The 14,689-nt window shown below is 44.1% G+C and overlaps 1 protein-coding gene across 3 annotated transcripts in view; it reads right to left on the minus strand.

Annotated features, from left to right (window-relative positions):
* The window catches only part of mospd1 (motile sperm domain containing 1), a 43,019-nt gene that overhangs the window by 28,040 nt on the left and 290 nt on the right, over positions 1–14,689 (minus strand). For 2 of the 3 annotated variants that reach the window (XM_048604971.1, XM_048604969.1), the window contains exons 2-4: positions 11,015–11,257; positions 10,845–10,920; positions 6,141–6,364 (exon numbers count right to left, since the gene is read on the minus strand). In XM_048604971.1, the coding sequence (XP_048460928.1) occupies positions 6,141–6,364; positions 10,845–10,920; positions 11,015–11,168 (454 nt within the window). In that variant the 5' untranslated portion in view covers positions 11,169–11,257. Of the gene's footprint in view, positions 1–6,140; positions 6,365–10,844; positions 10,921–11,014; positions 11,258–13,375; positions 13,395–14,689 lie in introns of those variants that run through there. The other variant, XM_048604970.1, reaches the window with a different exon arrangement.

Consider the following 14,689-nt stretch of genomic DNA (forward strand, 5'->3'; position numbering starts at 1 on the left):
CCTCACTATGATTTAACTGCTTCTTGTCCTTCCTTAGTACAGTTGCAAACTCATATCTCATATACGTTCCCTTCCTCCATGTGGAGGCTTGATAACAACGGGGAAGCAGCTGTTCTTGAAATTGTCTGTACATGTTTCAAAATTTTGTACATTCGATCTGATGGATGAGGGTGAAAGAGAGCATAAGTGGGATGGGAGGGGTTGTTGATTACGTTAGCTGCTTTCCCGAGGCAGTGGGAAACGTAGACGGAGTCAATGGATGAAAGGCTGGTTTTCGTGATGGACTGGGCTGCACTCACAACTCGCTTATATCTCGCAGTCTTGAGCAGAGAGCAGTTGCCATACCGAGTTGTGATGCATCCAGATAGGATGGTTTCTAATGGTGCATCTGTAAAAATTGCTAAGTTTCCTTGGGGATGTGCCATATTTCCTTAGCCTTCTGTAGGAGTAGAGGCATTGGTGTGTTTTTTTGACTGTAGTGTCAGTGTGGATGGACCAGGACAGACTGATGGAGGTATTTACTCTGAGGAACCTGAAGCTACTGACCACCACCACCTCAGCACCACTGATACAGACAGGGGTGTGTCCTCCACTCCGTTTCCTAAAGTTCACAACTAGCTCCTTCGCTTTGCTCACGTTGGAGGAGAGATTGATGTCTTTACAGCATCCCACTAAGCTGTCTAGCTCTTTCCTGTACTCTTGTCTTGTCGTTGTTTGAGATCCAATCCACTACGATGGTGCCGTCAGCAAATTTGTAAATGGAGTTAGAGCGGAGTTTGGCCAAACTGTTGAGTGTATAGGAGCATAGCAAAGATTGAGTGTGCAGCCTTGCAGGGCACTGGTGTTGAGGATTATTGTGGAAGAGGTGTTGTCACCCATCCTTACTGGTTGCAGTCTGCAGGTCAGGAAGTCGAGGTTTTTTTTTCTCCCTTGTTTTTCAAGGACCACAATTCATCCCCGCCTCCTTGACCTGTCCGTCTTCTCTCCCACTTATCTGCTCCACCATCCACCTTCTATCACCGCCCACCCTCTCTATTTATTTCAGAGTCCCCTTCCCCTCCCCCATTTTTGAAGAAGGGTCCAGACCAGACATGTCAGCCTTCCTGCTCCTCTGATGCTGCCCGGCCTGCTGTGTTCATCCAGCTCCACACCTTGTTATCTCAGACCCCAGCATCGGCAGTTTCTACTATCTGAGGTCTTTTTTTCTATTAGTTTGTGGGATGTGGGTGTTGCTGGCTGGGCCAGCATTTCTTACTCCTCCCTCGTTGCCCTTGAGAAGGTGGTGGTGAGCTGCCTCATTGAACTCTGCTGTAGTTTGACCCACAAATGCCATTAGGGATGGAATTCCGGGATTTTGACCCAGCGACAGTGAAGGAACGGCGATATATTTCCAAGTCAGGATGGTAAGTAGCTTGGTGGTGGTGGTCTTCCCATATATCTGCTGCCTTTGTCCATCTAGTTGGAAGTGGTTGTGGGTTTGAAAGTGCTGAATGAGGATCTTTGGTGAATTTCTGCTGTGCATCTTGTCGATAGTACACACTCCTGCTACTGAGCATTAGTGGTGGAGGGAGTGGATGACCATAAGACATAGGAGCAGAAATTAGGCCATTCCGCCCATTGAGCCTGCTCCGCCATTTAATCATGGCTAATAAGTTTCTTAACCCCATTCTCCCACTTTCTCCCCATAACCCTTGATAATCAAGAACCTATCTATCTCAGTCTTAAATGTACTCAATGAGCTAGCCCCCACAGCCTTGTGGTTACAAGATGAAGAGAGGCATAGAGTGGATAGCCAGAGACTTTATCCCAGTGCGGAAATGACTATTACGAGGGGGCATAATTTAAAATTGATTTGAGGAAAGTATAGGGGAGATGTCAGAGGTAGGTTCTTTGCACAGAGAGTGGAGGGCATGTGGAATGCGCTGCCGGCAGTGGTAGTGGAGTCAGATACTTTATAGACCTTTATGCGACTCTTGGATAGGCACATGGATGATAGTAAAATGTAGGGTATGCAGGGTAGATTGATCTTAGTAGGATAGTAGGTCGGCACAACATTGCGGGCCAAAGGGCCTGTACTGTGCGGTACTGTTCTATGGTCTATGTTCTGGGTAGTGCCAATCAAGCAGGCTGCTTTGTGCTGGATGGTGTCAAGCTTCTTAAGTGTTACTGGGGCTGCATTCATCCAGACAAGTGGGGAATATTCCATCAGATTCCTGACTTGTGCCTTGTAGATGGTGGACAGGCTTTGTGGAGTCAGGAGGTGAGGTACTCGCCGCAGTATTCCTAGCTTCTGGCCTGCTCTTGTAGGTACTGCGTTTATGTGGGGAGTCCAGTTGAGTTTCTGGTCAAAGGTAACACCTAGAATGTTGTTAGTGGGGGATTCAGTGATGATAACACTGTTGAATGTCAAAGGGTGATGGTTAGATGGTCTCTTATTGGTGAGAGTCATAGCCTGGCATTTGTGTGGCATGAATGTCACTTGCCACTTGTCAGCCCAACCCTGGATATTGTCCAGATCTTGTTGCATTTGAACACAGACTACATCAGTATCTGAAGAGTCATGTACTGTGCTGAACATTGTATAATCATTGGCAAACACCCTGACTTCTGATCTTATGATGGATGGAAGGTCATTAATGAAGCAGCTGAAGATGGTTGGGCCGAAGACACTACTCTGAGGAACACCAGCAGAGATGTCCTGGAGCTGGGATGACTGACCTCCAACAACTACAACCATCTTCCTATGTGTCAGGTATGACTCCAACCAACGGAGAGTTTGCCTCCGATACTCATTCATTCCAGTTTTGCTAGGGCTCCTTGATGCCACACTCCGTCAAATGCATCCTTAATGTCAAGGATTGTCACTCTCACCGCACTTTTGGAATTCAGCCGTTTTGTCCATATTGAACTAAGGCTATAATAACGTCAGGAGCTGAGTGACTCTGGTGAAACCCAAAGGGGGCGTCATTGAGTAGGTTATTGCTGAGCAGGTACTGCTTGATAGCTCTATTGATGACACCTTCCATCACTTTACTGATGATTGAGAGTAGACTGATGGGGCAGTAATTGGCCAGGTAGGATTTGTCCTGCTTTTTTGCGGACAGGACATACTTGGGCAATTTTCTACACTGCCGGGTAGATACTAGTGTTGCAACTGGACTGGAACAGTTTGGCTAGGGGAGCGGCAAGTTCTGGAGCACAAATCTTCAGCATTATTGCTGGAATGTTGTCAGGGTCTGTAGCCTTTGCAGTATCCAGTATCTCCAGTATCATGCGGAGTGAACTGAATTGGCTGAAGACTGGTATCTGTAATGCTAGGGACTACTGGAGGAGGCCGAGATGGATAATCCACTAGGCACTTCGAGCTGAAGATTGATGCGAATGATTTAGCCTTATCTTTTGCACTGATGTGCTGGGCTTTCCCGTCATTGAGGATGGGGATATTGGTGGAGCCTCCTCCTCCAGGGAGATGTTTAATTGTCCATCACCATTCATGACTGGACGTGGCAGGACTGCAGAGCTTAGATCTGTTCCTTTGGTTGTGGGATCACTCAGCTCTGTCTATCACTCGCTGCTTTCGCTGTGTGGCGGCTTCATCAGGTCGATATCGCATCTTCAGGTATGCCTGGTGCTGCTCCTGGCATGCCCTCCTGCTCTCTCTCCATTGAACCAGGGTTGATCCCCTGGCTTGATGGTAATGGTTGAGTGGGAGATATGTCGGACCACGAGGTTACAGATTGTGCTGGAGTACAATTCTGCTGCTGTCGTTGGCCCACAGCGCCTCATGGATGCCTAGTCTTGAGTTGCTAGATCTGTGCAAAGTCTGTCCCATTTAGCACGGTGATAGTGCTACACAACACGATGGAAGTTATTCTCAATGTGAAGGTGGGATTCCATCTCCACAAGGACCGTACGATGGTCACTCTTACTAATACTGTCATGGACAGATGCAACTGCAGCTGGCAGATTGGTAAGGATAACGTCAAGTATGTTTTTCCCTCTTACTGGTTCCCTTACAACCTGCTGCAGACCCAGTCTAGCAGCTATGTCCTTTAGGGCCCGACTAGCTCGATCAGCAGTACAGCTGCTGAGCCACTCTTGCTTGTGGACAATGAAATCTCCCACCCAGAGTACATTTTGTGTCCTTGCCATCCTCAGTGCTTCCTCTAAGTGTTGTTCAACATGGAGGAGTACTGATTCATCAGCTGAGGAAGGACGGTACGTGGTAATCAGCAGGAGGTTTCCTTGTCCATGTTTAACGTGAAGCCATGAGACTTCACGGGGTCCGCAGTCAATGTCGAGGACTATGAGAGCAACACCCTCCCGACTGTATACCGCTGTGCCACCACACCGATTCGGTCTGTCCTGCTGGTGAGACAGAACATATCTAGGATGGTGATGGTGGTGTCTGGGACACTGTCTGTAAAGTATGATTCTGTGAGTATGGCTATGTCAGGCTGTTGCTTAACTAGTCTGTGAGACAGCTCTCCCAATTTTGGCACTAGCCCCCAGATGTTAGGTGAGGAGGACTTTGCAGGGTCAAGGCTGTTTCTGCCATTGTCTTTTCCGGTGCCCAGGTCGATGCCAGGTGATCCGTCCAGTTTCATTTCTTTGAGACTTTGTAGCGATTGGTACAACTGAGTCGCTTGTTGGCCATTTCAGAGGGCAATTGAGAGTCAACCACAGCGCTGTGGGTCTGGAGTTACATGTAGGCCAGACCAGGTGAGGGTGGCAGATGTCCTTCCCTGAAGGGCATTAGATGGGTTTTTCTGACAATTGGCAGTGATTTCATGGTTATCAGTAGATTCTTAATTCCACACTTTTTAATGTGCAGAGAAGGTAGTAGTTTGGAGATGAGTTTGGTTCCCTTTGAGTCTCAATTGGACCCACTACTCCTCCACCTTTTCAGTATTTTTATGCTTATGGAAGACTTCTGAATTCTCTCTTATTGTCTGCTAGGATCTTCTGAATTTCAGTTTGCTTCTTCTATTTCCCCTTTGAACTTTCTGAATTGTCAACTTTTCACTTTTGCTACCAATCTGACATCTGTCAAATGCAACCTTACTTCACTTCATCTTCCTCTCTTCCTCTTCTATAATTAAAGGACCTCTGAATTTGTCTCCCCTGTCTTTCTCTTTCATAGGAATATATCTCAACTGCGCCCAAATGATGTCCTCTTTAAAGGCAGCCCATTGCTTGATACCGTTTTACCTGACAATACAATATTTGATTCCAGCTTACCACAGGCAGATTGATTCTCACTCCATTGAAGTTGGTTCACTCCAGATTTCTCCATTCTTTTCTATGGTTAACCTCAATGTTATGCTGTCATGGTCTCCTAAACGTTCCCTGACTGGTGCTTGATCAATTTGTCTCCTCTCATTCCCAACAGCTAAGTCCAGCAATGCCTTCTTTCTCATTGGACCGGACACACAATGCTATAGAAAACTCTCCTGCACACATCTAGGAACACTCTGTCCTTTACATTCCAGTCTATGTTAGGATAATTGAGATCCTTCAATATAACTACTCTATATTTTCGCATCTCTCAGTAAATTCACCCGTATTAGGTGATCTTTAGACGACATCCTTCGTACAACATTACCTCTACTGTCTAACTATCCAAATAGTTTCAGTCCTGGAGCTACCTAGCACTTTAGCATTCGCTTTAATACTGCTACCTCCCCCTCTTTTCTTCCCCAAACATCTTGTAACCAAGGATATTTCATACCCAGTCCCGTCCTGCTTTGAGGAAGGTATCCTTTATTGTTATTCTATAGCTATCTGTACCTGCAGCTCACCTCAGTAATTTCATTAAATTCTTTTCTAAAGCCTCCCATTATATTCATTTACCAATTTTCCCAGTTTACTGTGAACAGAATTTATCTGATCCCGTTGAACAATAACCTGCATTTATATAACCTATAAAGTAATAAAACTTTATTTAAAATGGTCATATCCAAATTGGTTGCAGTGTTCCATCTAGTTCTTTTGCTGACCATTTTCATCTCACACTATCAATATTACCTTTTAGTCCTTTTTCCATCATGTGATCATCCTGCATCTAGTTATTCACCTCAGTCTCTCCCATGGCATAGCTTAAAAAGTTGACAGACGAAGTGACAGTAAAGTTTACCTACCCTGCTGGAATGAGGTCTGTTCAAAAAACACAGCTTCTGCAAGGTGCTCTTTGATGCGTTTGTCTTCCTCCTCTTTCTGTTGTTGCTCCTTTGTTGATGGGAGGAGAACAGAAATCACCTCTTTTTTACCTAGTGCTTTCCGCTGGCTTTGTTCTGACACTTGCAGCCGAAATTTGTCTATGATTCCATAGTGGCAAGGCCGTACATCTCGATGGCGAATGACGCTGGAAACGGGAGTGAGAAAAAAACAGTTCCTGCCTTTTATTGAATAAAACAGCCAATCGCAACTACAGGACACAAACAAGAAACGTAGAAAATAGGAACAAGGGTTTTCAATTCAGCCCTTCAAGCCTGCTCCAAAGTCCAGTATGATCATGACTGATCATCCAATTCAGTACCCTGTTCCTGTTTTCTTCCCATACCCTTCAATCCCCTCAGCCTCAAGAACCATATCTGCATCTTGCTTGAAAGTTTTGGTCTCAACCATTTTCCATGGCTTAGACTTCCACAGGTTCATCACTCTCTGGATGACGAAATTTCTCCTCATCACAGTTCTAAATAGCCTAACCCGTATCCTTATTCTCTGACCCCTAGTTCTGGACCCCTCCCACCCCCTCACACCACCCCCCACCCCGGATCATTGGGAACATTTTTCCTGCATTTATCCTGTCTAGGCTCGTTAGAGGTTTCAATAAGATTCCCCTTCATCCTTCTGAACTCCAGGGAACTTAGTCCTAATCGATCCAGTCTCTCTTCATATGTCGGTCATGCCAGTCCAGGAATCAGTCTGGTAAACCCTTGTTGCAATCCCTCCAGGAGACGCAGCAAAAATTCATCCCTAGGAAAAAGCAGCATGGTACAGGGAGGATGAGGCAAGCATGGCTGACTAAGGAAGTCAGGGATAGCATAAAAGCAAAAGAGAAAGCATATAATGTGGCGAAGAGCAGTGGGAAACCAGAGGACTGGGAAGCTTACAAAGACCAACAGAGGGCAACAAATGAAGAAATAAGGAGGGTGAAGATTAAATATGAGAGTAAGCTAGCCAGTAATACAAATGAAGACTGTAAGAGTTTCTTTAGGTATATAAAGGGCAAAAGAGAAGCAAAAGTGGACATTGGACCACTAGAAAATGACGGTGGAGAGATAGTAGGGGGGAAAACAAGGAAATGGCTGAGGAACTGAATAATTACTTCATGTCAGTCTTCACAGTGGAAGACACGAGTAATATCCCAAAAATTCAAGAGTCAGGGGGCAGAGCTGAGTGTGGTGGCCATCACCAAGGAAAAGGTGCTAGTAAAACCGATTGGCCTAAAGGTGGACAAATCACCTGGACCAGATGGACTACAAGCCAGAGTTCTAAAGGAGATAGCTGAAGAGATAGTGGAGGCATTAGTGGCGATCTTTCAGGAATCACTAGGGTCCCAGAGGACTGGAAAATCGCTAACGTGACACCCCTGTTTAAAAAGGGAGTAAGGCAAAAGTTGGAAAATTACAGGCCGATTAGCGTAACTTTGGTCGTGGGCGAGATTTTGGAGTCCATTGTAAAGGATGAGATTTCTGAATATTTGGAAGTGTATGGTAAAATAGGGCAAAGACAGCATGGCTTCATCAAGGGGAGGTCATGTCTGACAAATCTGCTAGAATTCTTTGAGGAAGTAACGAGCAAGGTAGACCAAGGAGAGCCAATGGATATTATCTACCTGGACTTCAAGAAGGCCTTTGATAAAGTTCCACACAGGAGGCTGCTGAGTAAGGTAAGGGCCCATGGTGTTAGAGGCAATGTGCTAGCATGGATTGAAGATTGGCTGTCTGGCAGAAAGCAGACAGTGGGGATAAAGGGGTCTTTCTCAGGATGGCAGCCGGTGACAAGTGGTGTTCCATTGGCGTCAGCGTTGGGACCATAACTTTTCACTTTGTGAAAAAGTAATGATCTAGATGAAGGAACTGTGGGCATTCTGGCTAAGTTTGCAGACGATACAAAGATAGATGGAGGGACAGGTAGTATTGAGGTGGTGGCAAGGCTTCAGAAGGATTTGGACAGGTTAGGAGAGTGGGCAAAGAAGTGGCAGATGGAGTACAACGTGGGAAAGTGTGAGATCATGCACTTTGGTAAGAAAAATAAAAGCATGGACTATTTTCTAAATGGGGAGAAAATTCAGAAGTCTGAAGTGCAAAGAGACTTGGAAGTTCTAGTCCAGGATTCTCTCAAGGTAAGCTTGCTGGTTGAGTCAGTAGTCAGGAAGGCAAATCCAATGTTGCATTTATTTTGAGGACTTGAATATAAAAGCAGGGATGTACTACTGAGGCTTTATAAGGCTCTCGTCAGGCCACATTTGGAGTACTGTGTGCAGTTTTGGGCCCCATATCTCAGGAAGGATGTACTGGCCCTGGAGCAGGTTCAGAGGAGGTTCACGAGAACGATCCCAGGAATGGAAAGTTTAACATATGAGGAACGTTTCAGGACTCTGCGACTATACTCATTGGAGTTTAGAAGGATGAGGGGAGATTTAATTGAAACTTTCAGAATACTGAATGGCCTGGATAGAGTGGATGTTGGGAAGATGCTTCCATCGGTAGCAGAGTCTAGGACCCGTGGACACAGCCTTAGAGTAAAGGGAAGATCTTTTAGAACAGAGATAAGGAGATTCTTCTTCAGCCAGAGAGTGATGAATCTATGAAATTCACTGCCACAGAAGGCTGTGGAGGCCAGGTCATTGAGTACATTTAAGACTGAGATAGATAGGTTCTTGATTATCAAGGGGATCAAGGGTTATAGGGAGAAAGCAGGAGAATGGGATTGAGGAACTTATCAGCCATGATTGAATTGCGCAGCAGACTCGGTGGGCCGAATGGCCCAATTTCTGCTCCTACGTCATATAACAAGAACATCCTTCCTCAGATTATGAGATCAAAACTGCACACATACTCCAGATACGGTCTCCCCAGGGCCCTGTTCAATTGCAGTAAGACATCCCTGCTCCTGTACTTGAATCCTCTCACTATGAAAGCCACCATACAATTTGCCTTCTTCACTGCATGCTGCACCTGCATGCTTACTTTCAGTGACTGATGCACAAGGACACCCAGGTCTCGTTACACCACCCTCTTTCCCAAACCATCACTGTTCAGATAATAACCTGCCTTCCTGTTTTTGCTACGAGTGTGAATAACCTCACATTTATATACAGGACTTGAGCACCTCTCAATTGTGCAGCTCGACTCTGGGGTCAACAGGAAATTGAAACCTTCAATTTCCTAGAACACTTATTGTGCTCTTTTCATTTTGTTATTTCCCAATTTTGAAATTACAATGGAGAAAAATGGGAGGCAACAACTTTGCAGTTGCATCATAAGGCATCATATATCACCAAGCCATTTAAGGAACTATCAAGTCAAGTGACCTAAGGTTTGGCCAAAGAGTTGAGTTTTAAGGCACATCTTAAACATACATGCCTAGAATTAGAAACAGAAGTAGATCATTTGGCTTCTCAAACATCTACCACCATTCAATAACATCATGGTCGATCGATTGTGTTTTGAATCCCAGATTCTCATCTACCTCAATACCTTTGATTCCCATGCCCCCACAAGAATCAATCCGCTCCATCCCAAAAATATTTAATGACCTGCCTCCCCTGGCTTCTGAGGCAGAGTTTAGAGCTCAGGAAGCTGGAGGCACAGCTGTAACAGTCGACCAGATAAAATTGGGGATGCACAGCAGGCCAGGATGCAGGTATCTCAAAAGGTTGTGGCCTGGGAAAAGTTAGAAATAGGGAAGGGCGATGACATGGTGAAAACAAAGATGGGGATTTTAAAATCAAGCTGTTACTTAGCAAGAGCCAATGAAAGGCAGAGAAGACAGGGGCAATAGGGGAAAACAGGACTTCATGACAGTTAAGATACAGGAGGTGGAGTTTTGGATGGGTTCTTGTTTACAGAATACAGCATTTTGGAGACAATCAAAGAGTACCTTGCAATTAAGTCTACAGGTAATGAAAGGTCAGAGCAACAGAAAAGTTGAGAGGGGTTGAAGTTGGGCAATTTTGCAGAGGTGAAATTATGGGGAGACATACAACTCAAAGGGTTTGGGGGTTCAAGCTCCACTCTGCTAACTGGGCATATCATCTAGATTGTCAGAAAGTAAGAAATGCAATCAGCCTTTCAAACTTGCTTTCATCTTCCATAAGATCATGGCTGATCCGATGGTGGCCAGCACTCCAGATACCAGCCTGGACCCCCATAACCCTTGACTCTCTGGTGGACCAACAGGCCTGCTTCACTCAGCTTTCAGTACATTCAATGATGCATTCGTCACAGTTCACCCAAGCAGAGAATTCAAAACAATTGCTCCCGAAAGATAAAATTCCTACTTACAGCCATCTTAAATGGGAGACACGATTCGATTTGATGGAGTATGGAAGCAGCGCTATAGTATCTATGAATCAGTGCTGAAGGAGTACCTCACTGTTGGGAGGGTCAGTGCTGAGGGAGCACCAGTCTGTCGGAGGGTCAGTGCTGAGGGAATGCCACAACGTAGGGGGTTCTGCACGAGTGAGTGTCGCAATGTCAGAGGTTCAGTACTCAGGGAGTGCCACACTATTGAAACATGGTAGCGTCAACATCTATGCACAGATAAACACAAAGCACAGCTCCCTAATATTCCAATATAGTAGCAGATTCAGTTGATGACGATTCTTCACTTACATGTCGACACAGCACTGAGGCTTCACTGCACCTGCAGCATCAACAACAACATATTTGTTTGGGGCTGTACATAAGACTGAAAAGATAAAAAAGTAAACATTAACCGGTTAAAAAAGCTTTACCACTGAAAAAGTTGTTTACTCTAAGCCAACGTGAAGCTGCAGACGTACCTTTGAATATTAAGGCAAACTCGTACGGATTGTAAAGAGTTAACACTTGTTTGTGTGATGATTGATCATCTGCATAAAATATCAATTCTGTTGGAAATACAAAGACAGGAAGATTTCCTTCCACTAATTCTGGCTGTCGCCTGTGTTGCTGCATTGGCACCGAATAATTTGTATGTTCTTGCTCACTTAAACCCTTTTAGAACACTTTACTTGTTTAACAGTCCTCTGAGCATTGTGACAGACCTGTAGAGACAAATGAAAATGATGCTATTAGAGAATGATATTGATCCAACGCATGTGGGTCAAGATTGCACAATAAATTTGTTTTGCCTTTTGATGCAGTTCTAGGGCATTAACCGATGAATGAACTGACATCATAAACATCCAACTGCTCACAAACAAAGTGATATTCTACTTTAGATCCACCATCCAACCCATGATGAAGATTTATCATCCTCTCTCACTTGACCCAAATACAGAGAATTTCAAGGCCTGTAAGATTGATCAAAGCTCCTTCCCCATGTTACTCAAACTCACTGAACCTGGCAGCAAACAATTGAACATCCCCATGATTTTGACTCCACCTGATCGGGAACTCCCTCCCTAAAATTCCTGTGGGTGACCCTATACCCCAAGGACTGCAAAGGCTGAAGTAGTTTACCACCTTTTTCTCCAAAGCAATTGGGGATAGAAAATAAATGCTGGCTTCACCAGAGACATCCACATCCCATGAATGAACAAAATGAAAACCGTGGCTGATCATCCAACTCAGTAACCTGCTCCTGAATTCTCCCAATGGCCTTAGATCCCTTTAGCCCTAAGGACCATATTTAACTTCTTTTTGAAAATGTTTCATTTTTTAAAAAAAAACTTGATTCGGCTGCCAAGGAAATGCTTTATTCCTTTGCTTAAGATGGGAGATATACTGCTTTGATTTGGTCATATCCCTGATCAGCTAGTTTCCTCCTCTTCCACCACCTTTAGTTCAAATGCTGCAGTGAGAAAAATATTTTACTGTGGAATCAAGCTAACAAAAGAGAACAAGAGAATTGGTGAGTAGCTGTGAAAAGTAAAGATGAAGTGGGATAATGTAGCACCAACAACATTTAAAAAAAAACTGTTACTGGGATCACTGCAATGAGATCCATTTTATAAGCTTCTAGGACAGATCCTGAGGAAGATCTACTTACAAAGTTCCAGTTCAACCTAACAGTAACAGAATCAGGAATCGCAGCTACACAGTGCTCTGTCACACCAATAGACACTCTTTTCAATTTTCCTCCCTTCATTGTCTTCTCTTTCTTTTCATTTCACAATGAATTTGTTTCGCCTTTTGATGCAGTTCTAGGGCATTAACCGATGAATGAACTGACATCATAAACATCCAATTGCTCACAAACAAAGTGATATTCTACTTTCAAAATTGTTTAGAAGTCACTCATTTTGAGCAATGAAAAATGCTGCCTAACTGCTACAGCTGTAGATGTTTTCAAAATGAAGTGATTACATATCTCACACCCCTCCAACAGCCATTGTTGAAAGCTGAACCAGACTGGCCACAACTCAGCTCTTGAGCTGAGCTTCCAACTCCAATCCCAGCTATAACTGCCTGCTGCTGAAACTCTCATCCATGCCTTCATTACCACTAGATTGAATATTCCAGTAGTCTTCTTCTGGTTGGCACCCCACCTCTGTTTTTTTTTCAAAAAATGCTTTCACAAGGTTAGCACATTGCTGGCAAAGCTCTCATTTTTGCCTGACCCTCAAACTGAATGGCTTGTGAGGCGATTTCAGAGGACTATGGAGTTAGATGTAGGCCAGACCAAGTAAAGACAGTATTGTTTTTTGTATTCAATCATGGGATGAAGAAGTTGCTGGCTAGGCCAGAATTTACTACCCATCCCTAATTGCTCAGAGGGTAGTTTTTTTTCCCCTAATGGATATGAGTAAACTAGATGGGTTTTTCCAACAACTGACTATAGATTCATGGTCAGCATTAGTTCCAGATTCAGAGTCCAGATTTTTATCGAACTCGAATTCTACAATCTGCCATGGCAGGGTTAAAACCCAGCTTCCCAGAATATTATCTGGGTTTCTGGATTAACTGTCCAGTGGTAATACCACTTTCATCCTAGCAGCCGAAGAATTTAAGTTCAATGATTGAAATAAAACCAGGAATAGAAGGTTAATATCAGTGATCATGACCACCACCTTGTCATTCCTAAATAAAAAGATACAGATATATTCACTAAGGAAAGAAATGCGATGTGCTTACTCAATGTGGCTCCTATAGATGATTGTACATTCATAGTCTCTGAAATGCTCTACCAAAACAGAATTATACTCAAGGCAGTGGCTCACCATGACAGATAGACAACAGATGGCTTGAATCTTGGCATTGACCTCCACATCCCTTAAAAGGAGGAAAACACTGGCAGCCATATATTCCTTTGCCTGAGCCTTAAGATGGAATACCCCTCCTAAGTCTTTCCATATTCCTCAACCACAAAAACTTTGACCAAGCTTTTGGTCACCAACTTAATACCTCCTTGGTATTTTATCGTATCACACTCCTGTAGATAGGGTAGCTTACACACACTGTAGAAGTGCAAGATATTGTTTATATACCCAGAAATATCCTAAAGATTTCTATTATAGCACCACTGACAATTCCATAGCTTTACCCTCCAATGCTCCATTTCTGAGTGAATTACAGTAGTTGTGGCCCTACCATTCAACCAGAACACCTGGGCTCAAGTCCCATCTGCTTCAGTTGTGTATCATAACGTTTGAACAGGTTGATTAAAAATATTTTGAAATGTTATTAGCGCAAAATGCTTCTTGTACCTGCATGCCTTCATCCCATTCACGAATTTTACATGAATGATCCAGATTTACTGCTGAGGCAATAATGACCTCACAAATTAATTAGAGACACATATCTCAACAAAAAAAATTCAATTTTCTCAAATCTTTATCTCTAATCCAGACCCTGATCTAAGAACCAGCCATGTAGCTCCTCACTGCTGTTTCAGCTCTGTAATCGTGCTCTTATATCTCGCTGACCAAGAACACTACCATTTGCCTGAGGTGGGTCCAAGTGGGAACCAGAACCTGAGCTTGAGGTCGATCCAAGTGGAACAGTGCCTGTGCTTAAAACGGGTCCAAGCAGAAATCGACCTGAGCTCTAAGAGGGATCGCATGGAATGGGATCCATGTTTGAGGTGGGTCAGAACAGAACTGGACCCTGTGCTTGGAATACACCCTCAGCAGAACCCTACACAGGTGGAGCATGGCTTTCTATGGCTTACAGTTTGACGCTAATTGCATGTTGAGATTCACGGTCTTCACGCACTACTGAAGCATTTTTAAATAAGACAATGTAGGAGGTTGTTAAACCCAGAAAGACGTTAAAGCTGTTTGAGGGAATTGGGGGAGGCAGAATGGCAGGGGTGAGGGGGAAGGGTAACCCAGGAATTGGGCCTCAGATAATAATAGGTCAGTTAATGAACAATTAAAATTTCTTCAAGAATAGAGCACATAAAGAAAGATGGTTGGTTAGTAATTCTTGCCTTGCTGTATTACTTGTGGCTATCAATACTCAGGTCTGTACATACACAAACTAAACAGGGAGCGCCGCACTGTCGGAGGGTCGGCGCCGAGGGAGCGCCGCAC

The sequence above is a fragment of the Rhincodon typus genome, chromosome 14, assembly GCF_021869965.1.
Source record: "Rhincodon typus isolate 14 chromosome 14, sRhiTyp1.1, whole genome shotgun sequence".
Lineage (NCBI taxonomy): Eukaryota > Metazoa > Chordata > Chondrichthyes > Orectolobiformes > Rhincodontidae > Rhincodon > Rhincodon typus.